Source organism: Euleptes europaea, chromosome 5 (assembly GCF_029931775.1).
Source record: "Euleptes europaea isolate rEulEur1 chromosome 5, rEulEur1.hap1, whole genome shotgun sequence".
Lineage (NCBI taxonomy): Eukaryota > Metazoa > Chordata > Lepidosauria > Squamata > Sphaerodactylidae > Euleptes > Euleptes europaea.
The window spans coordinates 48815090-48842477 of NC_079316.1; the positions used below are offsets into that span (position 1 = coordinate 48815090).

Genomic DNA, 27388 nt, shown 5'->3' on the forward strand with positions numbered 1-27388 from the left:
TGAATTATTTGCAACAGCATAACTAGGACGGAACAAGTAGGGAACTTGCACAAAGGTGCAAAATGCACCTAAATGGGCACGTAGTATATTGACGGTTATTAAGATAACATTAAATTATGGGATTCCTCCTCCTTTTTGGAATAATTGAACTTTTTTCATGAAAACAAAGATAGCAGTTTCCTGAGAGGCTTACAGTGTAGTCCTAAAGAGAGGTGCTCCATCCTGAGCCTGGCTGGGGAGGGCAGGGTACAAATAAAATAAACACATAAAATAAACCCAATGGGAGTAAACTGGAGTAACCGCATAGGATTGCACTGTTAGCAGGGCAGGCACAATGGAGTATCTTCAGCCCCTCATTGGTTAATCTGCACCAGTGGGAGAGCTGTTCCTAACAACCCTTTCCTGTTTCCTTCAGGGCATTTCCAGGATTAAAATCCCACCAAGAGGAGAAAGCCTCAAGACCAGCAGGATGGCAGGAGCTTCTGTAAAGGTGGCAGTTCGGGTGCGTCCTTTCAACTCCCGAGAAATAGGCAAGGATTCCAAATGTATAATACAGATGACAGGAAGCACCACAAGTGAGTAATCAGTTCATCTTTTTACACACAACGCTTAAAAGTGCATCTGGGCTTTTTTCCACAGTACTTGTGATGGTTAATAATGCAGGAGAAAATGTAGAAGATAACGCAATTTGAATAAATAGATACTTTCTAGTCATTGTAGGCTTTATAATTGGATTACAGGAAGGAGCCGCACTTAACGTCTTGTATGAAATCATTCTAAATTCAAACCACTAGGAGGTGCTAATTTGAGCTGAGGAAGGGAACATAACTATACTAGGATCAGTTCATTTTCACTGGGTTATTTCCTAAAAATTAAAGAAAGTTTTACAATAGCCTTCTGTTATCTCCTGAGATGAGGGCAGCTAGCCCCTTGGTATAATTTTGTTGCCAACTGTCTTTAAATAAAAAACTGAATTGTGCACATAGTTTGTTTTGATGTAAATAGATTGTTATTTAAATATGGGTGTCATGTTGTTGTGCTGAATCCACAACACAATGTATCTTGTTGCAGAGAGATTGCATGGTGCAGATGCATCCTTGGAATTGGGGGAATAACTTTCTGGGGACAGGCTCTCTAGTTTTCATTAAGGGGAAGGTTGTTTTTCTGCTGCTGCTGTGTGTGAGATGGATTAATAGGGCCATATAAAGTTGTTTGATGTGAGTCAGCCAGTATTTTGGATAGCAAGTTCAGAACAAAAGCATGCAAATCATGCTTGTGGGACTAAAACAGTCACAATTGTCTGCTCCTTTACTATACCTGTTGTACCCCCTCTCTAAGACCCACTCAAGACAATATTTTTACCCAAACCCACCTATTAGCCTTCAGACATTTAGTTTTTTAGGCTAGGTCAAAAGACAGTGAAAGTAGAATAGAAGTTGACTCAGATTCTGGTTTAGTGTTGTGAATTAAAATATTTTGTTCCAGATGCTCTAGCACTATTCCTTGAAAGTGACTGAACTTAACTAACCACATTTGTGGTATCAATGTAGAGATTATTGAAACTACTGGAAATTGCCATGTGATTGCCCAATATGGTCCTGATTTTCCCCTACTGTTACTAAAGAGTGTCGCACAAACCTTCTGGGGATATTCACACCATTTGGAATCATTGTTGAAGATGTGCATACTGTTTGCTCTGGGAAATCTTGGAATTCCCTTTGAGAAATTAGGAATTTTCAGATGTCTGCCCATGATGTTCCATATGGATCCTGCAATAGCACCCATCTTTATGAAGGCCCAAAACGTACCTTTTTCTCTATACCTAACGAATGATTCAGAACTAGATTAACCTCATTCAAGGATTCCTTGAGTACAAACTGGGCTACCCCTATTGTTCCTATCCTGAAACGTAATGTCACTGTTCCTATCTATGGAGATGACAAGTGCACAGTAGCGAAAAAAAGCACTTAAGCAGAACCTGCACACAATGCCTGTCATTAACCAGCTACAGTCTGCTCTGCCAGGATAATTTTGTTTTGCCAAGCTTGACCTAGCTCTAGCCTTATCAGCAAATGACAGAGCTTGTCTATGCTGCTGCTGATCACAGATTGAGGACGTTTCCATGTCAAGTGCCTCCAGTTTGGAATTTCTTCAGCATCTGGAATATTTGAGCAGTTTACGATAGCCCTTCTAGCAGGAATCTCAAGTGTTATTCTTTAATGATATATTCATCATAGATTCATCTGAAGAACAACTCACAGAGTGACTCTGAGAAGTACTATAGAGTTCTAATCAATCAGGTTGCCAGAATGAAGAATGAGAAATGTCAGCATGGATCTTCCAATATCACTTTTCTGGGATACTGAATCATTACATCCAGCATCCACCCTACTGAAAGTAAGGGCAATAAATGCTGCCCCTAATCTGAAATGCAGGCTGCACCTTCAAGCATTCATAGGATGACTCGGTTTTTATCACAGATTCTTGAACAATAAAATCCCATAGTAGATTATTTTCACCTAATGCTAGATAAAGGAGTTAAATGGAAGTAGACTTGCTAACATGAAGAACATCAAGAAGCTATGGAGTTTGGGATGGACTGAACCTGACCAAACTCAAGATACTTCAATCTGGCAAAACTACTCCTCGGGGTCCACAGAATCACATTAACAATCATTGTGCCATGTTATTCCTTGCTTTATGACAGGTTGCAGCCCAGCAGAACTAGTGGGTTGTTGTTTCAAAACATACCTAGACTATGTCAGCCTTGACCTTGCAAGAAACTTGTAGTTCAAGAAGAAGGAAAAGTTCGACTGCTTTGGCATCTACTACTCTGCACTCATAATCTTTGTGGATGATGTGTTTTCCTGAAACTATGAAACCAGGGACCTCCAAGGTTTTCCTCACGATTATAGACATTACTGTTACATATGGTAGTCCAGACTGCTAATGAATAGGTTTGGAGACACTGTGTCAATAATTTTCAGGGACACTGTCCTGCTAGTGACCCTTCAAGTAAAGAGTTTTTGAACACTAGTCCTCCAACGCTGGATGTGGATTTGTCCAAGGATTGCAAATTTATTCCTGGCAGCTTGAACTCATCTTTTCCATTTCCAGAAAGTGACTTTCTAGATGGACATCATTGACTTTCTAGATGGACAGCCAGAATAGCAACTCATATTGAAAAACCTGTGTTTCACCTCCTAATGTCTAGCCCTGACATGCATTCAAATGTAAAATATACCACAGGCTCTAGCCCTCCCAGTGTGTCCTAGGAGCACATCTTTTTCTGGACTATGCTTCTGCTGTTGGTGTTTTACTACCAATGGGAGCAGGCATCAGAACTGCTAACATCCCCAGAGACCTGCTGACAGTGAGGTTTTTATTGCCTGTAGGACAAAGGCAGTGACTGAAGCACAAAGCAGCAAATGAGTTGCTAATCCTCTCAGCTAGACATGAAAGCTATTTCTTTTTAGATTTTCACTGGATTGCATAGCATATAACAGCTCAGCACTTCAGTCTGTCCAGGCCTTAGGACAGACTGTGGACTGAAAATGTATTTGAACATATTGGCTTGGGGAAAGTATGATGGTCATTGGGGCTCTGGAGAATGTGCATGAGTGAAAAACTGCCAATTGCTCTGTATTTTACTGTTTGGATACTTGAAAAGTAACCTGATGAACAAGCTCAAACTGCTTGTGAACAGCAAACTGATTAAGGGACAAACAGCTCCCTGTTTGTAACTGGTGAACAATGGTAAGCCAAGCTGACAGGTATTTCAGTATCCTTAGACATGTATCCAGCTCTTAGAATTCTTCTCTGACCTTGAACTTTGGTCTCTGTCCTTCATTTGGCTACCATGAGTCATACTGGGCCTATGGAACCTCTACCTCTATCCCTCTGATCACCATTGCTCCCTTTTTAGTGCTTCCTAGTAATTCCTAGTACACCTATCCCATCTTTTTTATACTGTGCATCCATGGGTAGCATTATAATAGCAGAGGTCATCATATAAAGAAATATGGTTCTCACAAGATTTGCGTACATTCATAGGCCATTACTTTTCATGGTTGTCAGCCTGCCAATCAGAGATTTGCTTTGTCCTTATAAAATATCTGATGAAGCAGGATACATGGCAACCATGGCTTCTCTCTATCTCCTTCTCAGTCCTACTGTCTGTCTGGTTTAGATTAGATCTCTTCCTTTTAGAGAGGAAGGGATGGAATGACCCACAATGGGAGGGTTAGATGAGAGCATATAAAATCTCTGCAGATAGAAATGAAGCTCTCTTTAGATCTGTACTATTTTGCACTTAAACTCTGTTCAGTTAACATGGATTAAGCACATACAGCTGAACATAGGCAAGGAACTCCAATTTTAGGAAACTGAGACAATGGATTATTTCTGAACACTGCAACTTCAAGAATAAGTAACCTGCTGTCAGTCTAAACATCTTATATGGTATATACAAAAGCAGGGAAAGATAAAATTTCTTTTTGATCCATGTTGAGCTTGCTATGAGAACTAGCGTGGTGTAGTGGTTCAGAGCGGCGGACTCTAATCTGGAGAACCAGGTTTGAGTTCCCACTCCTCCACATGAGCAGCGGACTCTAATCTGGTGAACCGGGTTTGCTTCCCCACTCTTCCATATGAAACCTGTTGGGTGGCCTTGGCCACTCTCTTAGCCCCACCTACCTCACAAGGTGCCTGTTGTGGGGAGGGGAATGGAAGGTGACTGTTAAGTCGCTTTGAGACTACTTAAAAAGGTAAAGAAAAAGTGGGGTATAAAAACCAACCTTCTTTTTCTTCTTAATAGACCATATGTGTGCTTTGATTAGTTTATTATACTTCTTTACAATTTGAATGCCAATTTAAGGGGAGGGTATGGCTGTAGACCCTTTCATCCCTAGAGTGTTCAATTGTGCATTTAATCTTCCAGTAGCTGGAGAGTGTGAAGCAGGAAATGAGGCAAGCCTTTAAGCAGCACCATGGTAAAGAGGGTTTCAGCAGGAGATACTAAACTAGAAGGTGGCAGCAGAAATACCTAGAGAAATAGGTAACTCAGGAGTTAGGAAAACAGATCTTTCCAAACTCCCACATGGACAAAAACATGGCTTGAGACTAGCATTTCCTCACAGCATACAACAACTGGGGCCTGCCACATGATGTCTTAGTATCCAATTATATCTGTTGATTTTAGCTGCCATTAAATTCCTATAGAGACTGTGGGGGAAAAACTGTGCCGAGTGGTGAGAATAAGGTATCACTTTTCTGAATTAGTCACAAAGAGCACATCGCCATTCCAGGATATTGTTTTAGCAATGGATCAAACACTGTTGAGCACAAGCAGGGAAGAAAAAATGAGATGAAAAGAGAAGGGCAAATTCTTCAGCATTAATTTCTTCCCAGTTTGTTTCCCTGCCCAGTTGACTTCTGCTTCAGCATGTTGATTCCCAGCATTCTTTCTTCCCATTGAATAATCATTCACCCTAAGACTCATTGCCTCCTTCCGCATCCCTGCAACATCACCCCTTCCTGTTATTTTTTTGGACAAACACTGTAATTCAGCCTTTCCAATTAGCTTCTGGAAGAAACCTAAATTTTCTTCATGCTTCAAGCCCACTCTTGTTATTTTTTTTCTTTTAAATGCCACACATGAAGCAATCACTGCATGCTTTTCCCTCTCTGACAGAAAAGGGCCACTGTCTTACTTCCAGAGGAACATTAATATTCTCTCCCCAGAGTGAGGTCTTCACTAGGGCAAATGGGTAGCTGAACAGAATGTTATGAGGGTCCATAGAAACCTTTTCTTTTCACTCTGGGTTCCTCTGTCCTGGAGCTCTACAACTTTGAAACTCCCTCTGGTTCAACTGTTTTTCTCACAATAAACACACACTTTTTTATTCACTGGATGTGCCAGATCAAGATGTTTTCCAACAAGGGTAGTTCTTTTATTGAAGAAGTAAGGTTTCCAAGCATTCAAAGCACAATATTGTGTACCTGGGAAATGCAGTGCTTCCCATGGATAATTCAGCTGTTACTGTTGTTATTGTTGTTATATTGTCTATAATGCGAATGATAAAAAGTGACACAGCTTCTCCAAAATTGAATCCTATGGCCACACCATTTTGTGGGTTTATGACATTTATTTATTATATTTTCATTAGGGTTGCCTTCTTCCAGGTGGGGCCTATAATTCTCTTAGACTTACAACAGAGACAAGTACCTCTGGAGAAAATGGCTGTACCAGAGGGCAAACTCTGTGGTATACCATAGCTACCCCAACCCCAAGTTCATTGTGTTCCCCCTTTTTATCTTCACAACAACTGAAAAATGGGTTCCAACAAATCCTGGAATTATTTGAGATTAACCAGGAATATTGGGAGCTGGCATTTGCAGGCTCCCAGGGCTGTTTTTTTCCTTTTTTTCCCCTCACACCCACTCCATTTTCTGTGTTGCTTGGGGCTTGGTATCAGCTTTCCAGGCTTCTTTAGATAAGATTATGTCAATTTCAAATGTTTTTTTAAAAAATTTTAAGTTTGCTGTTTGCTGGAGTTGGTTTTATGTTGGGTTTGCTGTTTTTTTGTGGGTTCCTGTACTTTTTATTAGGATTCTTAGATTTTACATAGGTTCAGATTCTTGGGTTTTACACAGGTACAGAATCTCAGGGTTTACTTCTTCCTCTTTTTTGCTGCACAGTACAGCAAAAATATTGGCTTCTAACAAGAACATGTCCTTGCATGCCCAAGGTCTTCAGTTTCAGCCAACTCATAGCTGTGCTTACTTTTTATCAAAACCGTTAGCAGTGTGGTTCTCTCAGTAAGATAAATCTAGGAAGCTCCACAGAGTTGCATATCAGCAAGCCTTTTAGTACTACAACATAAACTCTACAAGGAAAAAATGAAAACTGGTGAGTCTTTTTTTGTTTTCAGAACAGGAATTTAACTAGAGAGTTGTTTAAGGATAGAGAGGTAAGTAGCAAGTTCTTAATTAACAGTTATAGCTCCATATACTAGGGAAATGGATCAGATATACCCTTTTCTCAATACACAGGAATTCAGTTCTGTTCATATGATGTTGGTGCACACCTGTCTGCATTTAACTCAATATTTTTGGTTGTTTAGTTCATCAAAGATTGTCCCTGACCAGTTTGTGATAGATTTCTGTACCAAAGTCTGCACCCACACAGTGGAACCTGAAAACACTGTTGAACTATTGTGATAATTTGCAACTGGCTTGGTTTTTTCTGCACAGGAAATCCAATTGTGAATGATCACTGCAATGCAATGTTAGCACATTTCTAATGATGTGGGGATGCAGCCAAAGACACCACTGCCCTTGGAGGCAAAGAATGGGATGCAGGGCAATTATATTTGCCACCCTCTTAAAAATGCAGGCCTTGACAGAAGACATTATAATTATAATTTTTAAATGATTATTCAAAATAACAACTACATATGCTTTTAGAATATTTAAGGATCCAAGAATTCAGAATCTTTGAAAGACACAACAAAAACAGCGTTCTGTTATTCCACCCTCTGGGTTGTACACCCAGGCTTGATTGGATTGTGGATTAAACATATGCATCCCATTGGCAAGTGGCAAACTTTAACCATTTGGTATTATTGATTAAATCTTTTATTGTCTGCCATTTAAATACCTCACTTTGCTTATCTTTGGGCTTGATTTTTAAGATCCTGAAGATATAATCCATATTAATTGTCATTCCATGATGTAGGCGATAGCCATAGTTTTGGCTGTTACATAGTTTTGGCAATCATCAGATGCCATCACGATGCAAAACATTACACCACCACAGGGAGTCCAAATAGGTGGTAGGCTTATCACGAATTTCTCAAGGGACCTGTAGTTTAACTGCTTGTTACTTTATCCACCTGTATTTTTTTGGAACATGTAGAGTTGTTATGCAGATTATACCAGGGTCTCCTTTCTGCTGCAAGAACAGGTTCTTGCCTGCAACCATGCTATTTCAAGGACTATCGGTCTGAAATGTTGGGTGAGGCTATACAGTGAACAAGAGCATAGGTGAGCACACAAGCAAATGGAAAGCACAAAGCTTTTACCACTTGATGGTCCATAATTCTTTTTGCCACTTGAAAAGGCAGCTTTTCAACACTTTCAAGATCATCTTGAATTAATTTGGACTCTTGATTGAACACGTTTTTTCACCATGCATAATGCTAAACATGCTGATAATGCCTCCCCATGGTTTAATTACTTTATTTTAAGATGCTGCTAACAGCCTCTTTTAGTTCAAGGGGATCACTTGATTACCATTTAAAGCAATAATCAGAGAAAGAAGCAGTCTCTAACTGATGGTTTGCTTCAGTATTTGAGAGAGGTTTGCAACAGTTTGGAGGCCTAGGTGGTAGCATGAATCCAAACACATTGAGTAGTCACCCATAAGGCAAGGTGAGCAGATGCAAACAAAGGTGTGGCTTCTGTATCTTTAAAAGATGTCTAGAGGGGGCAGATGAACTTGTACAGGGTCAATAAAAGCTGTAGTTTATGTTCTCCTTTTTAATACAAATTGGAGCCCTCCTTTGCACCTTGACTATTAGGTAATATCAGCATGCTATATTTTCCACAGCAGAAGGCACAAGGAGTATATGCCATGAATCCAGACATAATGAGGCTGTTGGGACACCTAGGAATATTTACAGTAACATCCATGTTTCCAAATTCTCATTGCATACAAAGATGTTTTCAAAGCATCTTCTTTGCCCCTTGTCCTGGAAGGAAAGAGATCTGACAACTAGTGCAGTTGATGAACCTTTTTTCTTTCCCTTGGGATCCTGGTAGTCTACCCACTTCTGGGTTTATGAACCATTTATCAGCTGGGAAAATGAGAATTTGAATATGAGTTTCTCACAGGCAAACCCAACACATCAGCAGCTATTGTCTCTCTGTGACCTGATAGGGTGCAGAATAAAAATGTGTAGAATTTGCTATGAGGTTGTGCCTAACATAGACCACCCTGGTTAAGCATGAGAAGATAAGTCCTTGGAGGAGAAGGACAACCCAACCCTCAAGCCTTGCCTTGGCAGACCCTCCTGGTGAGTCTGGTGTCTCAAGACCTCCCCAAAGGGACCATGAGTCAGCACTAGGGCTGTCCCTGAGCCAGTAGGGCTCTCAAGCCAGGAGGTTCTGGCATGGACCCACCCATTGCTAGACCCACTATGGTCTCCCAAAGGACCCCCAAAGCAGAGAAGGCAAAGGGCAAGGGCTGAGGCTTGGACCAGGCGCAGGGAATGTAGCTCAAGGCTTCCCCTCTACTGAGGGAATACCAGGAGAAACCAGTAAGTCATCACAAGATCTTGGCCCACTACTCCTCAGGAGTAAAGGAGCTGACACCTTTACTCTATATAAGGCTGCAGTGAGGCTAGAGCCAGTGTGGGATCAACTTGTCCTGCTGCTGATCTCACCCTGATATACTTTGGAACCTTGTTACTTTGACCTTTGGACTGCCTTTTTTACTCTGGTTCTGGTATGCATGACCTGACCCTGGTCTGAGACTTTGGACTGTCTTCTGATCTTGCATTTGGATTATTTAATTCTGAACTTTGATGTTGAACTCTGACCTGAGAACCTCTGCTGTAAGATCATGTGGTTGCTAGGACTTGCCTACCACCTGGTGGCTAGGACAGTGTTACACCCCCCAATACCTGGAGTGTGCAATTGGAGAACCTGAAAACAGCCCCCCAAATGGCAGCGCTGTAGTTAATGGGAGAAAAGAAAGGCAAGAGTGAGCCAAAGACTGCCAGTGTTGACCTCAGTGGTAAAGGCTGCTTGAGGAGTAGAGAATCAGTGGGAGTCAAGGCCTACTCAAGTGTAGGCCAAGAAAGCCAGGGACTGGGTATGGCATGAGGAAGGAGAACAAATGCCAGAGCAGGAGGGAGGGAGGAGAGGCAGTTGGCTGAAACAGGCAGGAAACCAGACAGCTGGTAAGTCCTGGTGCCTTGGAAGTCTGAAAGAACCTGGCAGTGGTACTGACTCTCTCAAGGGCCAGGGAGGCTGAGTTTTGGGCCATAAGAGCAGCAGGGGTCCTATCTCTTCCAAAGCCTAATCCTGTGGTAACGATGCAGTATCTAATGGCAGCAATTGTAGAATCCTGGGAGCAGGATATGAGCCCTGAATAGTGGCAAGAAGAGGCAGTGAAGGATAGCTAGACCTGTGAGCTATAAAACTGGCATACAAGCTGAGGATTATTGTTATGAGCAAACCATGCAAAAAACCACAATGTTGGTGGTCCCCCGGTGTCTGGCTTTGGTTGGAGAAGGATGGAATTCCTGACTGGAGAAGCTTCCTCTGCCTTTGGGGGGCTTTACAAGCTGGAGGTTTATATACAAAAACCTCCAACTTTGACAGGTACTACTGTAACTCACCTGTGCTGATTAGCTTTTGTATATGCATGTGTACAAGGTCTTTGTTAGCCCTGCTTTGTCGGCTCTCTAGAAAGAATGCTCCGGGCAGCTCTGGTGAAGACCATCTGCACAACGCTGACATTTTTGTAATTAGCTGAACGTTCTGTTTCCCAATGCTTCAATCAAAGAATGCTGGTGGCTACTTGTGGAGAGCAGCTGAGCCTCCCTAATTATGTCTCTGGGAAAGTAATAAATCAGAGGATATTTCTGACTTTGTCCTCTCTTGACTGTGCCATGCTGCTAGTGAGTGTGCATTCATCTTTTCATGCATGTAAATACAAAGCTACATCTGTTGATGTCATACAGTAGTTGTGATACCTAATTATAATTTTGGAAGGGAGTGTCTCTCACCACTCAATGGATTTGGATACCCGTCTGGCCCACATGCAATTCCCAGGGTGCACACCCACTTTGGGACCATCTTATGCATGTCCTCAGTAGTCCACACTGCAAGCAACAGGGTGCATAGAACCAACACTGTCCGCAAAGCAAGAATGATGTTTTGTGTATATTTATCTCTCCAAAGTACCTAGCTTGCTTAGCATCCTTCCCGTTTAGCCAGTGGCAGCTCAACAAGGGGTGCAGCCTGAGGAGATTGCCTCCCCACCTGCAACCACCACCATAACACTGCCTCCAGACAGAGCAGCTAATGTTCCTCCTCTCCTGATTCCCAGGCGTCTTTAAACACAGCAAGCCATACCCGTCTGAAAGGGCTTCCTGAACCTTCATAGCTTGACACGCTGTGTTTAAAGATGCCTGGGGGAGGGAAAGAAAATTAGCTGCCGGGTAGGGGCAGGGATAGTGAGGGTGAGGTGTAGCAAGGGGGGGGAAGCATGGCAGAGGCGGATGTTGCCACCCCTAAATCTACCACTTGAGGATGCTGCCTCGCCTTGTTCCATTATAGGCCGACCCTGAGTTTATCACACAAGTGCAGAAATAAGGTAATACAATTGGCTATAACCCCATAGGGAAAAAATTGTAGTAGAAATGTTATTGAACATGTTGAGTTCGGTTCTGTAACTCTCTTAAAACAAAAGAAGTATTATATTGGAAAGTCTGTTTTTAAAAGTGCCATTATAATTTCTATAATTTGCTCACATTTAGCATAGTAGGTGGGATTAGGGTAGCCAGCCTTCAGGTAGGGCGTGGAGTTCTCCCACAATTACTACTGATCTCTGCCCTACAGAGGTCAATTCCCCTGGAGGAAGTGGCAGTTTCAGAAGGCAGACTCTGTGGCATTGCATCCCTGCTGAGCTCCCTTCCCCTCCCCAAACTCTGCCTTTCCGAGGCTCCCCCTCCCCAATCTGCAAACATTTCCCAGCTTGGAGTTGGCAACCCTAGGTGGGATCCCAAGAGTTATGCTCAAGGATTTGAGCACACCCAAGTGAGATTTTTGTTGTGTTGAACAGCAGACCTGCCAATGCCTTTTTGGAATCTGCTCTTGAAACTTGTACTTGTTCTTTAAAAAAAAAACACCAAGTGTGCTATCCAGTATTTCGTTGGCGGGTGTTCGAGAAAGCAAACCAAAAAAGGGGGAAAGATGCACAGTGATTGGTGACAGCTTTATTGTCATGTAAAGCTTTGTGTGACAATAAATCTGTCACCAGTTGCTTTGCATATTTCCCCCCTCTTTTGGTTTGCTGGTACATTGCTTAGTGTAGCCCTATTTTTCTTTCTCTTTTGGGTGTTTGAGAAAAGCAAATCTTAAGCCCCCTGGGGCACAGGGAACCAGTGGAGCAGTTCTTTGAATCCTGGCCAGTAAACAAGTTGAAGCCCTCCTGTTTCAAAAAGTGCATAGTAGAGTTGGAGGTACAATTACAAGAACTAAAGCAACAGGGGGACCGATAATCTTCCTTATAGAAGCAGGTCTTAAATGATTAGAGCTATTTAGCTTAGAAAGAAAAAGGGGGAAGTCCTAGCATTTAATAAAATTATGAATTCTCTCTCCCCCTCTCCATCAGAACTTGGGGGTTATTGAATGAAAGGGACCAATAGGTACAACTTAAGCAAAAATGCCTACTTATTCGCTCAGTATAAAAAATGGAATTCAGTGTGAAATGTCTGTAATATTGTATCAATACCCAATGACAATAAAACAACAGGAGGTTGAAGATTCAAAGCAGTTTGTTTATTGGCCCAATACACAACACCGGGTGAAAATTGCCCAAAGCACCGGACAATTCACACACACATCAAAGGATTGCAAGCACGAATATAGTCTTTGGTAATGGGTGGTACAAAGACGCAATACATAACATAGAGACCCAAATATCCAATACTAGGGACCCCCGGATTAGCATACCCTATTAGAGAATCGGAGGCGTTGCATAGAAAGTGGTGATCTAATGCTCACTAATGAGCAAAGAAGACCCACCATTGTCAGGTGCTTCTTTGTTTGATCCTAAGTTACTGCCATCCTTATCTTGGACCTTGGTTCCTGCCAAGGCTAACTAAGGAGGTTCCTAGCTAGTCCTTTATCTCTGGAAAACCAGCTTATGAAAGCATACTAAGACCATCTATGGATTCTTTAATTAGCTTCTAACTAAGGAGCAAAACTTGGCCTCTTATACTTGAGGCATGTAACATACACAAGTGCTTGGTGTGACTATAGTAATGGATGCCAACTCCTATATACTGAGTGTGGCATGTTTATAAGTGCAGATATACTTTATTGAGTACAAAGAATATAATTCAAATCAAAGAATACATTTCCCATAGCATATAATGATTTCAGGCATTACAAGTGCTATAAAATGTGCTTATAGCTTTTTTTAAAAAAAGGATTAAACAAATTAATGGAAGCTGTCTGTATTTGATTGCTGTTTCTTTGGGTAAAGTAATTCTTCCGTGATTATTTTTCCCAACAATTATTTAAAAGTGGGAGACTGGATGATGGTGCAGGTGGGCTATTTAACGGTTTTCTCCTCACCTAAGCTTAGGGTTGCCAACCTCAAGGTGGGGCCTGGAGATCTCTCAGAATTACAACTGATCTCCAGGTTACAAAATCAATTCCCCTGGAGAAAATGGCTGCTTTGTTGGGTGGACTCTGTGCCATTATACCCTATTAAGGTTCCTCCCCTTCCCAAACTTTGTCCTCCCCAGGCTCAACCCCTAAATCTCCAGGCTTCCCAACCCAGAGCTGGCAACCTTACCTAAATTTCCTGCTAAAAATTTACACACCACACAGTCTACTTTTATCCCCTGCTGGAGAAAATATGCAGATTCCCATAAATTTGCTGTATGGAGGTGGCAATTTTTAGTGAAGAAATGGTGCAAGGGAAAAGATTCTGGTAGCTGTAATTCCTGTAGGCTGGTTTCCCACTACATTACAGTCCCAGAGTATAGATACTGTCTACTTTCACCCTCCACTATCCCATTTTTTGAGAGCAGCTGAAGAAGAGCACTGCTGGATAGACTTTCCAGGGGCTGCAGCAACAGCCAAAGAGACAGGAGAAAAGCTTGGCTGACATGAAACTTTGGCTGTAGCACACTGTTTACAGTGATGATGGAGTCATTCCCTTCAAGTTTTTTTTTTTTAAATTCTTGAAAACCATACATCTGTTGTTAACTGTGTGGGGCATGATGCCCACTAAATTACAACCAAAATAAAATCTGCCCCCCTGTAAGGGTTCAGGGGCAAAGATTAAGCATCACCCAGGGGCAAATGGAGAATTGCATCAGCTGTTGCTCCAAAGGAAGAAATTGGTGCAGAAAAGCATGCGAGATGTGTATTGCAATCTTTAAAACAACTATCCCTGAATTCTACCCTCTCCACTCCCCAGTGGGGAGCTGCTGTCATTTCAGAAGCAAATAAGATCTCCCCCCATCCCTGATCTTGAGGTCCTCATTGTTCCTTCTATTCGGAGCTATAGTGTTGGGGAAAAGAAGCAAACCAGAGTAGATTTTTTAAGTACTTGCATTCATGCAGAAAAATTCCCTAATTGCACAGTAAAAGATAAATAAAATAAGGTGCTCCTTTTGCCATCATTTAAAGTTGATTGGAACATTATTATTTTGGATTATGATTTCTATATGCTCTGCTTGGTTACTATGGTGGTAACTGTTTAGTTGGGTTTGAATGTGGGAAATGCATGTTCAGATCCCTGCTTAGCGTGATGCTAGTGAGTGGCCTTAGACAGTTCTCTACTTTTTGGCCTACCCCACTTTATTTTACAGGATTATTGCAAAGGTAAAGAGGAAAATATCTGAACATGAGGCAATGGAGCTAATTAGAGTTTGAGAAATGTTAGTATTTTCTGCAGTTAGAGGGGAACAGCTCAAATGTTTTGAAAGGCAAACTTGTGTTTTTCAAGGCAGAAGTGACTGGGACCTACATTTTGAATGCTAGTTGGTTTAGTAAAGAGTAAACACAACCATCTATGTTTTTTGCTCCCACGCTATTCAGTTACTACTTGGTTTGTATTGTGTTTGCCTTGAAGGGTATGCACACCAACCCGATTCCCCTTGGCACTTTTCCTACCAACTGTCAATCTTTACAGGAAGGCTCATCATTAATTTAAATCCTGGGGGTGATGAACAAAGATATTAGGAAATAATTTGTTTGGTTCCTTCCTTACGGCTTCTACAGAACTTATTGTGATAAGCAGAGTTTTTTTCTGTAGCACTGCTGTGTATTTGAGGGAGATTGCTTTGTCCAGGACAAATGTATATGAAATTTAAAAAAGTATTGTATAGGGCAAATGCATAAACCTCTCACCATTTATTGTTTCTTTATTGGACAAAATAGCTTAACTTGGCCCAGATTTTTAAAACACCTAAAAATCACCATTACGCAAGCAGCCCAGTGACCCCAAATGTCAAGTGCATCATTGACCCAGTTTGTTAGATATCCAGTTTGTTAATTTACATTTATTTTTACTCCACTGTTTCCCTGGTTCTCTCCCACTGAGCAGCAGGGGCGGGGGATCATACTGGACTTTCAGGCAAAATTCAGATCTGTTTCTCCCTGGACCAAGGGCCCTGTGGCTCTGTAGTGGAGCATCTGCTTGGCACACAGAAGATCCCGGGTTCAATCGCCAGCAGCAGCTCCGGTGAAAAGGTCAGGTCAGGTCTTAGAGGATGTGAACGACTTCCACCTGAGACCCTGGAGAGCTGCTGCTGGTCAGAGGAGGTAATATTGACCTTGATTGACCGAAGGTCAGACTCAGTAGAAAGTGGCTCCGTATGTGTTAATGTGGGCTGTGGCAGCTTCCATATAAGTCATGGGAGCTTGTTTTTAGATAAGGATTTGATTTTTAAAAAAAATAGTATCCCCTTTAGCTTTTGTATGCATGGCAAGGTGTGGCAGGGGGGCAAGCATAACTTGGCGGTGGACAATCTTCAGTGTGCGGGCTGAATACTACCCTGCCATCCCTGCCCCCTACTTCGCCCCACTGAAGGCTGATTCATGGGCCAGTTTACATCTCCCTCTTTCCAAAGGTTGTTGCCCCTGGCCACAATATGCCGTTCAGAGAATGGTGTTGAGGGGCAGGTGGAGGGGTCGTTTTATGTGATAAGGTGCAAAGCTTGGAAAGAAGGTGGCTAAGGGGAGACATGATAGAGGTCTATAAAATTATGCATGATTTGGAGAGAGTGGACAGGAAGAAGCTTTTCTCCCTTTCTCATAATACTAGAATACGGGGTGACAACTGAAGCTGGAGGGTGACAGATTCAAAACTAATAAAAGGAAGTATTTCTTCACGCAACACATAGTTAAATTGTGGAACTCCCTGCCCCAGGATGTGGTGATGGCTGCCAACTTGGAGGGCTTTAAGAGGGGAGGGGACATGTTCATGGAGGAAAGGGGTATTCATGGGTACTAGTACTAGTCATGATGCATCCCTATTCTCTCCAGGATCAGAGGAGCGTGCCAAATATATTGTGCTGTGAAACACAGGCAGGATAGATGCTGCTGCAGTCATCTTGCTTGTGGGCTTCCTAGAGGCACCTGGTTGGCCACTGTGTGAACAGACTGCTGGACTTGATGGACCTTGGTCTGATCCAGCAGGGCCTTTCTTATGTTCTTATGTTTTCTGCGCTCCTACAGTGAATTTTGTACCACAAACACCACAGCTCCTTGGTGTGCCTTTTCAAATTTATCTATGAACTCTATGGGTTTGCCCTACTAGAAGAAGAAGAGGAGGAGTTGGTTTTTATACCCCACTTTTCTCTACTGAAAGGAGTCTCAAAGGGGATTACAATCACCTTCCCTTCTCCCCTCCCCACAACAGGCACCTTGTGAGGTAGGTGGGGCTGAGAGTTCTGAGAGAACTATGACTAGCCCAAGGTTACCCAGCAGGCTAAATGTGGAGAAGTGGGGGGAAAAACCCGGTTCTCTAGATTAGAGTCTGTTGCTGTTAACCACTACACCACACTGGCTCTCAGTGGACTGTGAAAGGGAAAGAGCTTTTATTCCTGAGCGGAGCTGTAAAAGATTGCTGAGGGGAAAAAAAAGAAGAGCAATTTCTGAGGAAAAGGAGAGGTGTTCCAAGGAAAAAGTGAGAGGGGAAAAAGAAAAGGAAGGTGCTTTCTGAGCTAGGGTTGTCAAGAATGGCCTGCCAATTTAAGGAAAACAGGGGGAGGTGGGATCTTACTGAGTGGAAGTGTGGGGAAACTCTACAGCGTCACTGTTCACTGCAGAGAACAGTGTAGCCAGGGGAATGGTGTGAAAGAGAGCCCAAGGGTCTAACCAGATATGCGTGTTTCTGCAGTGCCCGGCTGTTTTCAAATTTAATTATCCAGTGCTTTGGGGGAGGGGCTGATTTGGATTGGGACCATGATCTGAGGAAAGGGGGCTTTTAAGCTCACTCCTGTGACATGAAACTGCTGTTTGCCCTATTGGGGAAAGGGGCAGGCTAGCCCCCCCTTTGCACGGTGGTACTGATCCAAATCTGATGATTAAATCTGAAAAATTGATGGGAGCTGTGGAAATATGCATATTGGGTTAGACCCATAATCTCTGGAGATCTACAGTAGCCCCACCACTAGGGTTGCCTTCTCCTGTTTGGTAAATTCCTAGAGAATTTGGGGAGAAGAGGCATCTCAGAAGGGATGTAATGCCATAAAGTCCACCCATTGAAGCTGCCATTTCCTCCAGGGCTGGGCAATTGATCTTTGCTGTCTGGTGATCAGTCGTAATTCTGGGATAATTCCAGGCTCTGCCTGGAAGTTGGTAACTCTACCCAGAAAGCCAGCCATTGTAAAGAAAAGACATAAGAGGAAGGCCTAACAGAGAGAAAAGACTATCACCTCTGGTTGCAAGACTGAATTTTTCTATATATTTTCTCTATCTTGATTTTCCACTGCTCTTAAATGAACATATTGTAGTTGTATTTCAAGTACCGGTACTATTTAGGTACATTTCTAGACTTGCCAGCTTCCAGGAGGGGCCTTGAGAGTACCTGGAATTTCAGCTGATTTCCAGACCGCAGAGATCAGTTCCCTTGGAGAAAATTTAACAAAATTTCTGGCAGGGTATGAGCTTACTTCTTCAGGTACAGCTAGAATGTGATTCTATCTATGCTTAAGTAGAGAAGATGTGAATTAGACACACAATGGCAATGTAAATGTCAAAAGCAAGTAAATTACATTAGCAGGTGTGATTGGATTAGGTGTGATATGCAGTAGGGTAGTAGGCATGGAGAAATTACCATTGGTAATGAGACAGGAATCCCAGATCTCTATTAAGTCCTGGAGAATGCATAGCCTTGAGCTTCATTATTACTTGTAATTCAGCAGTCTCTCTTTCTAATCTCCCTTTGAAATCCCTTTGTAAGAGAATTGCTACCTTAAATCAGCAACTGAATGTCCTGGAAGGTTAAAATGCCCCCCCCCTTTCTGAATGTTGTGGTTTCTGATGTCAGACTTACGTCCATTAAGTCTTTGTTACAGGGACTGTCCTGTTCATCCAATGTAGAGGGTGGAAGGACAATGCTGGGATGTGATGGCATAAATCGTGTTCGAAGATGAACAGAGTGTGAAACTGAGATAGTATGGTCCAGCAATTCACTCGTCTCTACTTAAGGATAGATGGAATCACATTCTAGCTGTATCTGAAGAAGTGAGCTGTGGCTCACGAAAGCTCATACTCTGCCAGAAATTTTGTTAGTCTTTAAGGTGCTACTGGACTCTTGCTCTTTTCTACTGTTAGTGACAGACTAACACAGCTACCCATTCATGATCTATCTTGGAGAAAATGGCAGCTTTGGAAGGTGGACAATATTTCATTATATTCTGCTGAGGTCCCTCCCCTCCTCAAATCCTCCACTCACAAATCTCCAGGAATTTCTCAACTCCAGGAGTTCACAACCCTAGTAAATTACTAGAAGGTCTGGGGTTTTGCTTTTTTTATTTTTCTTACTGGTAATTCCTTTGATGAAAAGAAGCAGAAATGAGTGGGCTGGACAAACTGCAATTTTCTCCCCTTCAGGCCCCCTCCTCCCAATTGTCCAAAACAGGTTGTATTTCTTATTCCCTCAGCAAGGGTTGGTGGGTGAAAGTGGGGCTACATATATATGTCTTGTATATGTCATTGTGTGACATGAATAGTTTGCACAGTGTAAGTTATATGCATGGATGCTATGCCATGAGCAGTAAGTGGCATCAGATCTCGGTTTTCAAAAGTATCAAATATAGTGATTGATAATGTGCTCCCCCTCCCCATCTGAATGAAATTTGTAGTAGCAGTCTAATTAACTAATTTTATTTTCTTGTAATTGTGGGATAATGATTCAGGGTGGAAGTACATGAAGCTAAAGGATACTTACTGTGCTTCCTGATTTTGAAAATTTGAGCTTCAGTTGTGAGGATGCTGTAGTCGTCTGTAGAGTAGTGCAGTGGGGGCACCTGAAAAAAGAAGCAATAAGAGCCAGCTGGTACAAACAACCTCTGGGGCAAATGGCAGCCGTTTTATGTTGCCAACCTCACCTTTTATGGCAAACTGTTTCTGGGTAACTGGATGCAGGATAATAAACCGGATTGCTTTCCTGACACCACTAGGTCTCAAGTTTTGCAAACCTTCCTTTGTTTTTTGCACTCTAATTATTTCTTTTTTTTCTGCATAACCTAAAGAGCTATCTCACTGTTGGCACAGAGCAGCTAGCATGATTAAATTGCTCTAATTTTCATGGCACATCAGTTGCCTGTTAAGAATTTCATTTCCCACTAAACACTGACTTCTTATTCTGAAAAGTAAATTGAATGACACTTTAAATTATGTAATTGTTATTCTTAGGCTTACCGTTACTCTGTTTTTTTAGATTCTCTCTGCTGTGATGCTCTTATTTTAAAATGCAATAAACAATTAAAGGAGAATGACAGAGCAAGCCTATCTCAGTTCTTCAATTACCATGGTAACATTCTCAACATCAGAGGAGAAATATGGTACAGAATCCCAGATTTGCCCCCAAGTACAGTGTCTGCATAGATTAGACAAGGAGACAGTGACTGATCCAAAGTCACCCAATGATTTTCATGGAGGAGTGGGGATTGGGATCTGGATGTCTCCAATCCTAGGGGCCAATATTCTAACCACTACACCTCAGTGGCTCTCACATTGTTCCACTGTATTTCTGTGTTGCTTTCCCCACTATGCTTCTCAAGATCCTTTAAATGGAGATGGTAGAAACTGGACCTGGATCCATATGCTTGAAAACCATAATGCTCTGCCATTGAGTCAAGAAGTATCCTCCAGGTTTGATCTATTGCTTGTTGCCTTATTCATCCATGGCAAGGAAAATGTATGTACTGATCTCCTAGATGCCTAGATCGTTAAGATGCAGCCTACCTGAATGATGTGTTTCTTCCACACTACTTGACTCAATGAGTGTTGTCTCTTAAATAAGAAAAAAATAGTTCATGTGAATTTGAGGCATTGCCCAAACCAGTTGAATGGTTTTTCTGCCACACAACTTCTAACAATTGTACTACCTCGGCATCTTTTGTAGCATTACAAAGTATTCTGAAGTATACATCTGAGATTCTACACTGTTTCATTGCACCACCCACAGTATTGCTACCTTGTAACATTGAGAGCCAGCATGGAGTAGTGGTTAAGAGCGGTGGTTTGGAATGGTGGTGGACTCTAATCTGGAGAACTGAGTTTGATTCACCACCCCTCCACATGAGCAGCAGAGGCTAATCTGGTGAACTGGGTTGGTTTCCCCACTCCTATACCAGCTGGGTGACCTTGGGCTAGTCACAGTTCTCTTAGAGCTCTCTCAGCCCCACCTACCCCACAGGGTGTCTGTTGTGAGGAGGGGAAGAGTAGGTGATTGTAAGCCGGTTTGATTCTTCCTTAAGTGGTAGAGAAAGTCAGCATATAAAACCAACTCTTCTTCTTGCGTGTGTGCTGTCAAGTCACAGCTGACTTATGGCTACCCCATAGGATTTTCAAGGCAAGAGAAGTTCAGAGATGTCTTGCCATTGCCTGCTTCTGCGTGGGCTGAGAGAGTTCTGTGAGAACTGTGACTGGCCCAGGGTCACCCAGCAGTTGCTGCCTTACATGCCAATTTAGATTACTTTGGCATTTGAACTGGCTCAGCCATGTCCAAAGTCTGGCCCACGGGCCAATTGCTGCCCGTGGACCGGTTGAATCCGGCCCCCGGGGAGAAGGGTAAAGCTGCCAAGGGGCCCTGGGAGCCACGGCCAATCCCCGGGATCCCCGCTGGTCCACGGGCCAGGAGCTGGCTGGGACGATGACGCCCAGCGCCTCGGGAGCCCGGCGCGCCCGGGAGCCGGCTCGGATGCCGACAGCCAGCTGGGGGGTGGGGCCCTCCTGCCCCAGCCGCCCAGCACCGCGGGAGCCCGGCGCGGAGCCGGTGCGTCCTGGGAGCCCAGTGGAGGCCGCAGTAGCAGCACGGACTGGAGCTCTGTCAGTGCCCGGGGAGGGAGTCTGTGGTGGCGGCGGCGCTCCTCCTCCTCCTGCTACCACCACTGGGCTTGAGGGCAGGCAGGAAGCCCGCCGGCGAATCGTCGTCCACCTCACCTCATGCCAGCCGGGGACTGGCCTGCCTGCCTGCTCGCCCTCTCAGTGCCGCCGCCACAGCAGCAGCAGCGCCTCATAGTCCCTCTGCTGGGGGAGGCACGAGGGGGAAGGGAAGGGGTGTTTCTGAGGGGAGAGTTCACACTCATGAGGAGGCGGGGGGGAAGGAGGCCGCCCAAGCTGCGCGCGCTCCCCCTGCTCGCTCCCCCTGCTCGCTCTTTCTCTCGTCAAACCTCCCTCCACTTTCTCTCTCTCTCTCTCTCTCTCTCTCTCTCTCTCTCTCTCTCTCTCTCTCTCTCTCACTCACTCACTCACTTCTCCTCCTCCCCCCTCCCTGGAATTTCACTGCACTTAGGCGCCGCGGAGCGCAGGCGACCTGGGAGCCCGGTACGGAGCCCACGCGCCCCAGGAGCCCGGAGGAGGCCGCCAGCCAGCTGGTGGCCGGGAGGCCCCTCCCCGCCACCGCCCATGCGCCCCGGGAGCCCAGCGCGGAGCCCATCCTCTTGGTGCTCCAAAGGGAGAGCAGCTGGCCGGAGGCTGACACAACAGGGGGAGGCTGGAGGTTCCACGCAAAGCCTGAGAAGTGGCATTTCCCTGCACAGTATTACAAATGCCAGTCCTTCCGGTTGCATGGGAAACTGTACACACACACACACACGGTTACTGTCTGCTACAATCTCCAGTGCCAGAAACGAGGGCTAGGCAAGGCCTGCAAACGTGGAGAGAGGTGGGTTCCAGTAATTGCCCAGTTGCAGATCTGCCAAGACCCACCAGGGCTCCTGCTGCGGCCAGGACTGAGTCTACCCCAGAAGTGATATTGGCAGTTGGTCTAAATCAGGTAAAAATATATTTGGACACAACATGTATACCTGGTGTTATGTTCCTGTTCATATTTTTTGAACTTAAAAGTTGACAGACAACCTTTATTACCAATAATATGTAATGTACTTTACAATGTTCCTGACATATATTTCAGCTTCCTGGATTTTTTTTCCCATCTGGCCTTCAGATATGAAAGGCAGAGTGATTTAATACCTGTTTAGATTTGTCATCCATGCGACGAAATGAAAAATATGCCGTTTCCAACAAACTTTGCATAAAATAGTTAATTTGCATTTAATTTTAATGGTTCAAAGAATGTCAGGCAAAGTGGTCGGCCCTCACGCATGTTCACTTCATCGAATCTGGCCCTCTTTGAAAAAAGTTTGGACACCCCTGGGCTATAGGCTTTGGCCAGTATTTGTCCCCCATTACCTCATTTAGAGCAAGTGAATGTATCTACCTTAGGTTGTTTGGCCTCGCTAATCTTTTTAGTATCCAAAACTCATGTCATCAGTACAAAATCAGTGTCTGATCCAGAATTGTCCCCTCTGGGGCCAGATCATAGGACGAAACTGGCATATTGAGAAAGTGAAGTGAATTAATCCATAGAGTTAAGCATATGGTAAAACATTTCTCTCATTACTTTACCACATTGTCTGCATGTGTAATCATGTGTGACAGAGAGAGAGAGAGGAGGATATTTTGCTGAGTCACAGGCCTTGTTTGAGAGTTGGTCTGTTAGCTAGCTGTTGAGAACTTCTATGAGTCATGATAGTTTTCCACCAAGACATTAAGGGTGAGTGGCTCAAATTAAGGATGTTCAGCCACTTGCTGTTTCTGACGTGTGAGAGACTCATCATAGCTCTGTCTGTTGCTAACCCAAGTAATTGATGCACATGCCCATTGACCTTCTAGTGTTTGCTGTCATCTTTGGTCAGTAATTACATTTGAGTCCCTCACAGAAGGGCTGAGTGGCTGTGTTAAGAGCATGGAGGGTCCCCAATTTAACATTGGGTAGGATATCCTCCTAGAAAGGCAAAGCTGTCTTTTACTTATTCTACTTCTTTCTACTAAGGCTAACTTTCACGAGAGCTTTGGACCAATATTGTTTCTGTGTGGTGCTCCCCAAGTATGATAAGAGGGGAAAATGTGTGAAGGGGGTTACTTCCTCTATCTATAGCAATTTGCCTCTATGGAACATATTATAATATTCAGAAACCCACTGTTTTGGCATAGTTCAAGACAGCTAGACTTTGGAGAAGTTCCAAACAAGGGGGTCGTCCAATTGGGAACATTTTTCACTGGTTTACCTGTAGTTTCCAACTTGAGCACAATATCAACAGGGCTTCCACATGGCAGGTTTCCCCACATTTTTCTGCCCAGGTCCTGGGGTACTATTCTTCCACCATACACACACACTTCACAACTGGGCTATTTTGTTTTGTTTTGACATATTAATATGTCAATATGACATATACAATCTTGCACCGATTTAATTGCTGTTACCTGCCTTAGGTCCCAAGGCCAGGGACCACTGGCTTCAAATACACAAAAAGCTATGCAGGATGGTAGTAGAGTAAGGAGGGGGGTGGATGAAAGTGCCCCTCCTCCCTCTTGTGTCAGTGCAAAAGCTGTTCGGATCCAGCCCAGTCAGCCTAAACTTACCCAATTCTGCATAAGACAGGGCTGCTTATATTAAGTAGTGTGCTTACTTAAGCAAACCTCTTTTTTCTGTCAAATATTGCAGGGTATGAATATGTCGGCGGTAATGATCAGAGTTGACTCTATATATGTGCAAGAATTTATTGATATTCTGTGATGCCAGAATGCACATAATTCACTTGCCTAAAGAGAGGTTATGACTTGATACAAAGACAACCATGTGACCAAAGCCTTTTAAAAGAACACAAACAATTACAACCATTTAACAACAATAGGAACTACTAATGAGTCGTTTGTAGAGGACATTTTTGAGTTAATGGTCCCGTACTTGGCTTATATCTGTCCTTATGGTGAAAAGAAACTGAAAAGGATAGTTTGAGAACATCATGGTTGAATCTGTATGTTGGGGTGGATTTGCTTCATCTTCCACCCCAACTCCATAAACATGTTGCTTTGAAAGGAAGTTGTGAAGGCTCTTTACAGCAGAGCTGTGTTTTCACAAAGAACATAAGACTTCAAAATATTAGAACTGCACCGGTAGAAGAAGCCTCTGGATTTGTATTATGGTATTTTTCTCAGATATCTCTATCTTAAAGATGGTACCTGATTCTGCTCTGCTAAACCAGAGATGCATTGGTCAGCTGTAGGGTCGCCAAGTAGGGTCCCTCTTTGCCACCAGCGGGAGGTTTTTTGGGTAGAGCCTGAGGAGGGCGGGGTTTGGGGAGGGGAGGGACTTCAATGCCATAGAGTCCAATTGCCAAAGCGGCCATTTTCTCCAGGTTAACTGATCTCTGTCGGCTGGAGATCAGTTGTAATAGCAGGAGATCTCCAGCTAGTACCTGGAGGTTGGCAATGCTAGTCAGCTGACGTTATGGAAATGCTCTGTGTGATGCACCCTGACCATATCTGAGGACCTATTAATATGGAGATCTTTGGATTGCTACAAATCCTATGATTGCTGAATATGCTAAATCAGTGTGGGTTTGGGTATTTGGATGCAAGGAAACAATACATATCATTTCAACCTTTGTTTGACAGTCAGGTGTAGATCAGTTTCTAAGCCCAAAAGCAAAGACCTTCCTCTACTATTCTCAGCCAAGCTGTATTTTGAAGATTGTTTGTAGTCACTTTCATTCATTATGTCTGAGCATGCATACAGGACAAACCAACATACTTGCTACATGCAATCCTTTCAAGCTACATAATTGATGTATATTCTAGCATGTGTACCAGACCCCAAATTAATCAGGGGTCTGCTACATGTGTGCTGAGATGGAAAATCCGCGTGTTGCCCCTTTCGAAATAATTTTTGTGTGTGTCTTTTGGGAGGGTGCATGTAGCATGTTCATTCTATATGTGCGCTCCCAGCACCAGGATTGTAATTACTGAAAGGGGCTTATGTGTTATGTGAATGTTTTATTGCTGCCTTAAAATGTTTTTTTCCCTGTTTCATTCTAGCTATCATTAATCCAAAGCAGCCCAAGGAGACACCCAAATGTTTCAGTTTTGACTATTCCTATTGGTCTCATACAACTGTAAGTGTACATCAGCACATAAGAATGGGCTGTATTTGCTGGGGGTGTGGGGAGAGGCACCATTGAACAGATTAGACCTGAATTTTAATTTTTAATCTACAGTGAGATACTGCTGAATGAAAGTCTGGCTGAAAATAATTCAAGGAAATGGTTCAATGAATGATTTCAAACAGGAAATATTTTTGAGCAGTTCATGGGCCAGATGCAGGGAGAAAGTGACTCAGCTGTTTACCTAATTTGTTTAGCTATATTTGCGAGTCTTTGTATTGCCCACCATGTAAGATTTGGGAAAAGCTGTTGACTCCATTGTAAGAGCTATTAGTCAGGATGCTGCATCTCAGAGCCTTATCAGTTGGATTCAAATTCCTTGATAGTTTCCATTATGTTCCTATTTCAGCATGCCAGGGCTCCAGTGTATTAAACTGTTTTGGAAAATATTTGTATTTTTATGTTTTGTATTTATGCTGTTAACTGCCCCAAACCCCAATTGCTGGGAAAGGGGTAAGATAAAAATCAAATGAAATATAAACAAATAAATACATGGGTGAAAGCTCTGAGGCTCATTCGGAACCAGGGCACAATATCCTATGTCTGCTGAATATAGACTAGCTGCCCTTTTCTACATATTTGTATAAGTTTCTCTCTTCAGCATCAAGCAAATCCCAGTTACCCAGCCACCTCCTATAGTTCATCTTGGTACTGATAGTGAATATTGTCAGAATGGAGACGGGAAGCTCAGGACCAGGGGACAGCTGTCCTTGATGGTGCACTGAAGGAAGCTCTTCTCTCACTGCCTTAATGGCAGTTGCTGTCCTTGGATTGCTACCTCCCAGCCATTTCCATATTTCTGTTCTTTGACTTACAAGTTGGATGTGTGTGTGTTAAGTGCCGCCAAGTTGCTTCCGACTCATGGTGACCCTATGAATAAATGTCCTCCAAAACGTCCTATCGTTAACAGCCTTGCTCAGGTCTTGCAAACTGAGGGCTGTGGCTTCCTTTATAGAGTCAATCCATCTCATATGGGTCTTCCTCATAGGAACTGATTAAATACTTCCTGCCTGGTGAAAATCAGCCAAAGTCAGAATACTTGCTCTTGCACTGCATTTCTCAGGCTGTTTCACACATGCAAACAGGCGGTAGTTTATAATCCAACTATATGGAAGCTGTTCTGTGCAACGCACCATCCGAACCTCTCTCCACTTCCCCTGTTGTTGTAATTTTCTAAAATGAAATCCCCCCAGATCTTTAGTTTTTTCTCACAGATGTGCTCCAACCCCATTATCATTCTTTTTGCCTTAATAGTAGAGGAAAGACAGTTCTGATCCAATGTGAAATAGCAGTAAGGGGCTGTTTGCAGAAGGTCCCAGATTCAATCCCCAGCTAAAAGGATCAGGTGGTGGGTGATGTGAAAGACCTCCGCTTGAGATCCTGGAGAGCAGCTGCCAGTCACAGCTGCTCTCCAGTTTAGTAGTCCAGTGGTTAAACTCAGTATATGGTAGCTTTGTGTATGTGTTCATGGTGCTTTTAGAATAGTCTCTAGTTGAACGCAGTACTTTGGAAAGGGGAGATGTATTGTTTTCTCTCTTCTGTTCCTCACCTTCCTTACTTACTTTGTTTTCCATTTTCTTTTTTCTTAATAGCCTGAAGATATCAACTATGCGTCTCAAAAGCAGGTATACCAGGATATTGGAGAGGAGATGCTGCAGCATGCTTTTGAAGGTTATAATGTCTGCATATTTGCTTATGGCCAGACTGGGGCTGGCAAGTCCTATACGATGATGGGCAGGCAGGAGAAGGACCAACAAGGCATCATTCCCCAGGTAATTGTCACAAGAAACTGGCAGTATACTTGCAGGGCCAAGAAGGATGCCTTTGGGATGAAAGAAAGGTAAAATATGGATAATAGGAGCATGGCTGTAATCTCTGTATGAAACACAGGAAGT

The 27388-nt window shown here is 43.3% G+C and overlaps 1 protein-coding gene across 1 annotated transcript in view; it reads left to right on the forward strand.

The window, feature by feature from the left end:
- Positions 1 to 419: 419 nt before the first annotated feature.
- KIF1A (kinesin family member 1A) overlaps positions 420 to 27388 on the forward strand; it is a 115264-nt gene continuing 88295 nt past the window's right edge. Inside the window, exons 1-3 of the mRNA XM_056849277.1 lie at positions 420 to 575; positions 25369 to 25445; positions 27086 to 27265. Of these exons, the coding sequence (XP_056705255.1) occupies positions 470 to 575; positions 25369 to 25445; positions 27086 to 27265 (363 nt within the window). The 5' untranslated portion in view covers positions 420 to 469. The remainder of the gene's footprint in view (positions 576 to 25368; positions 25446 to 27085; positions 27266 to 27388) is intronic.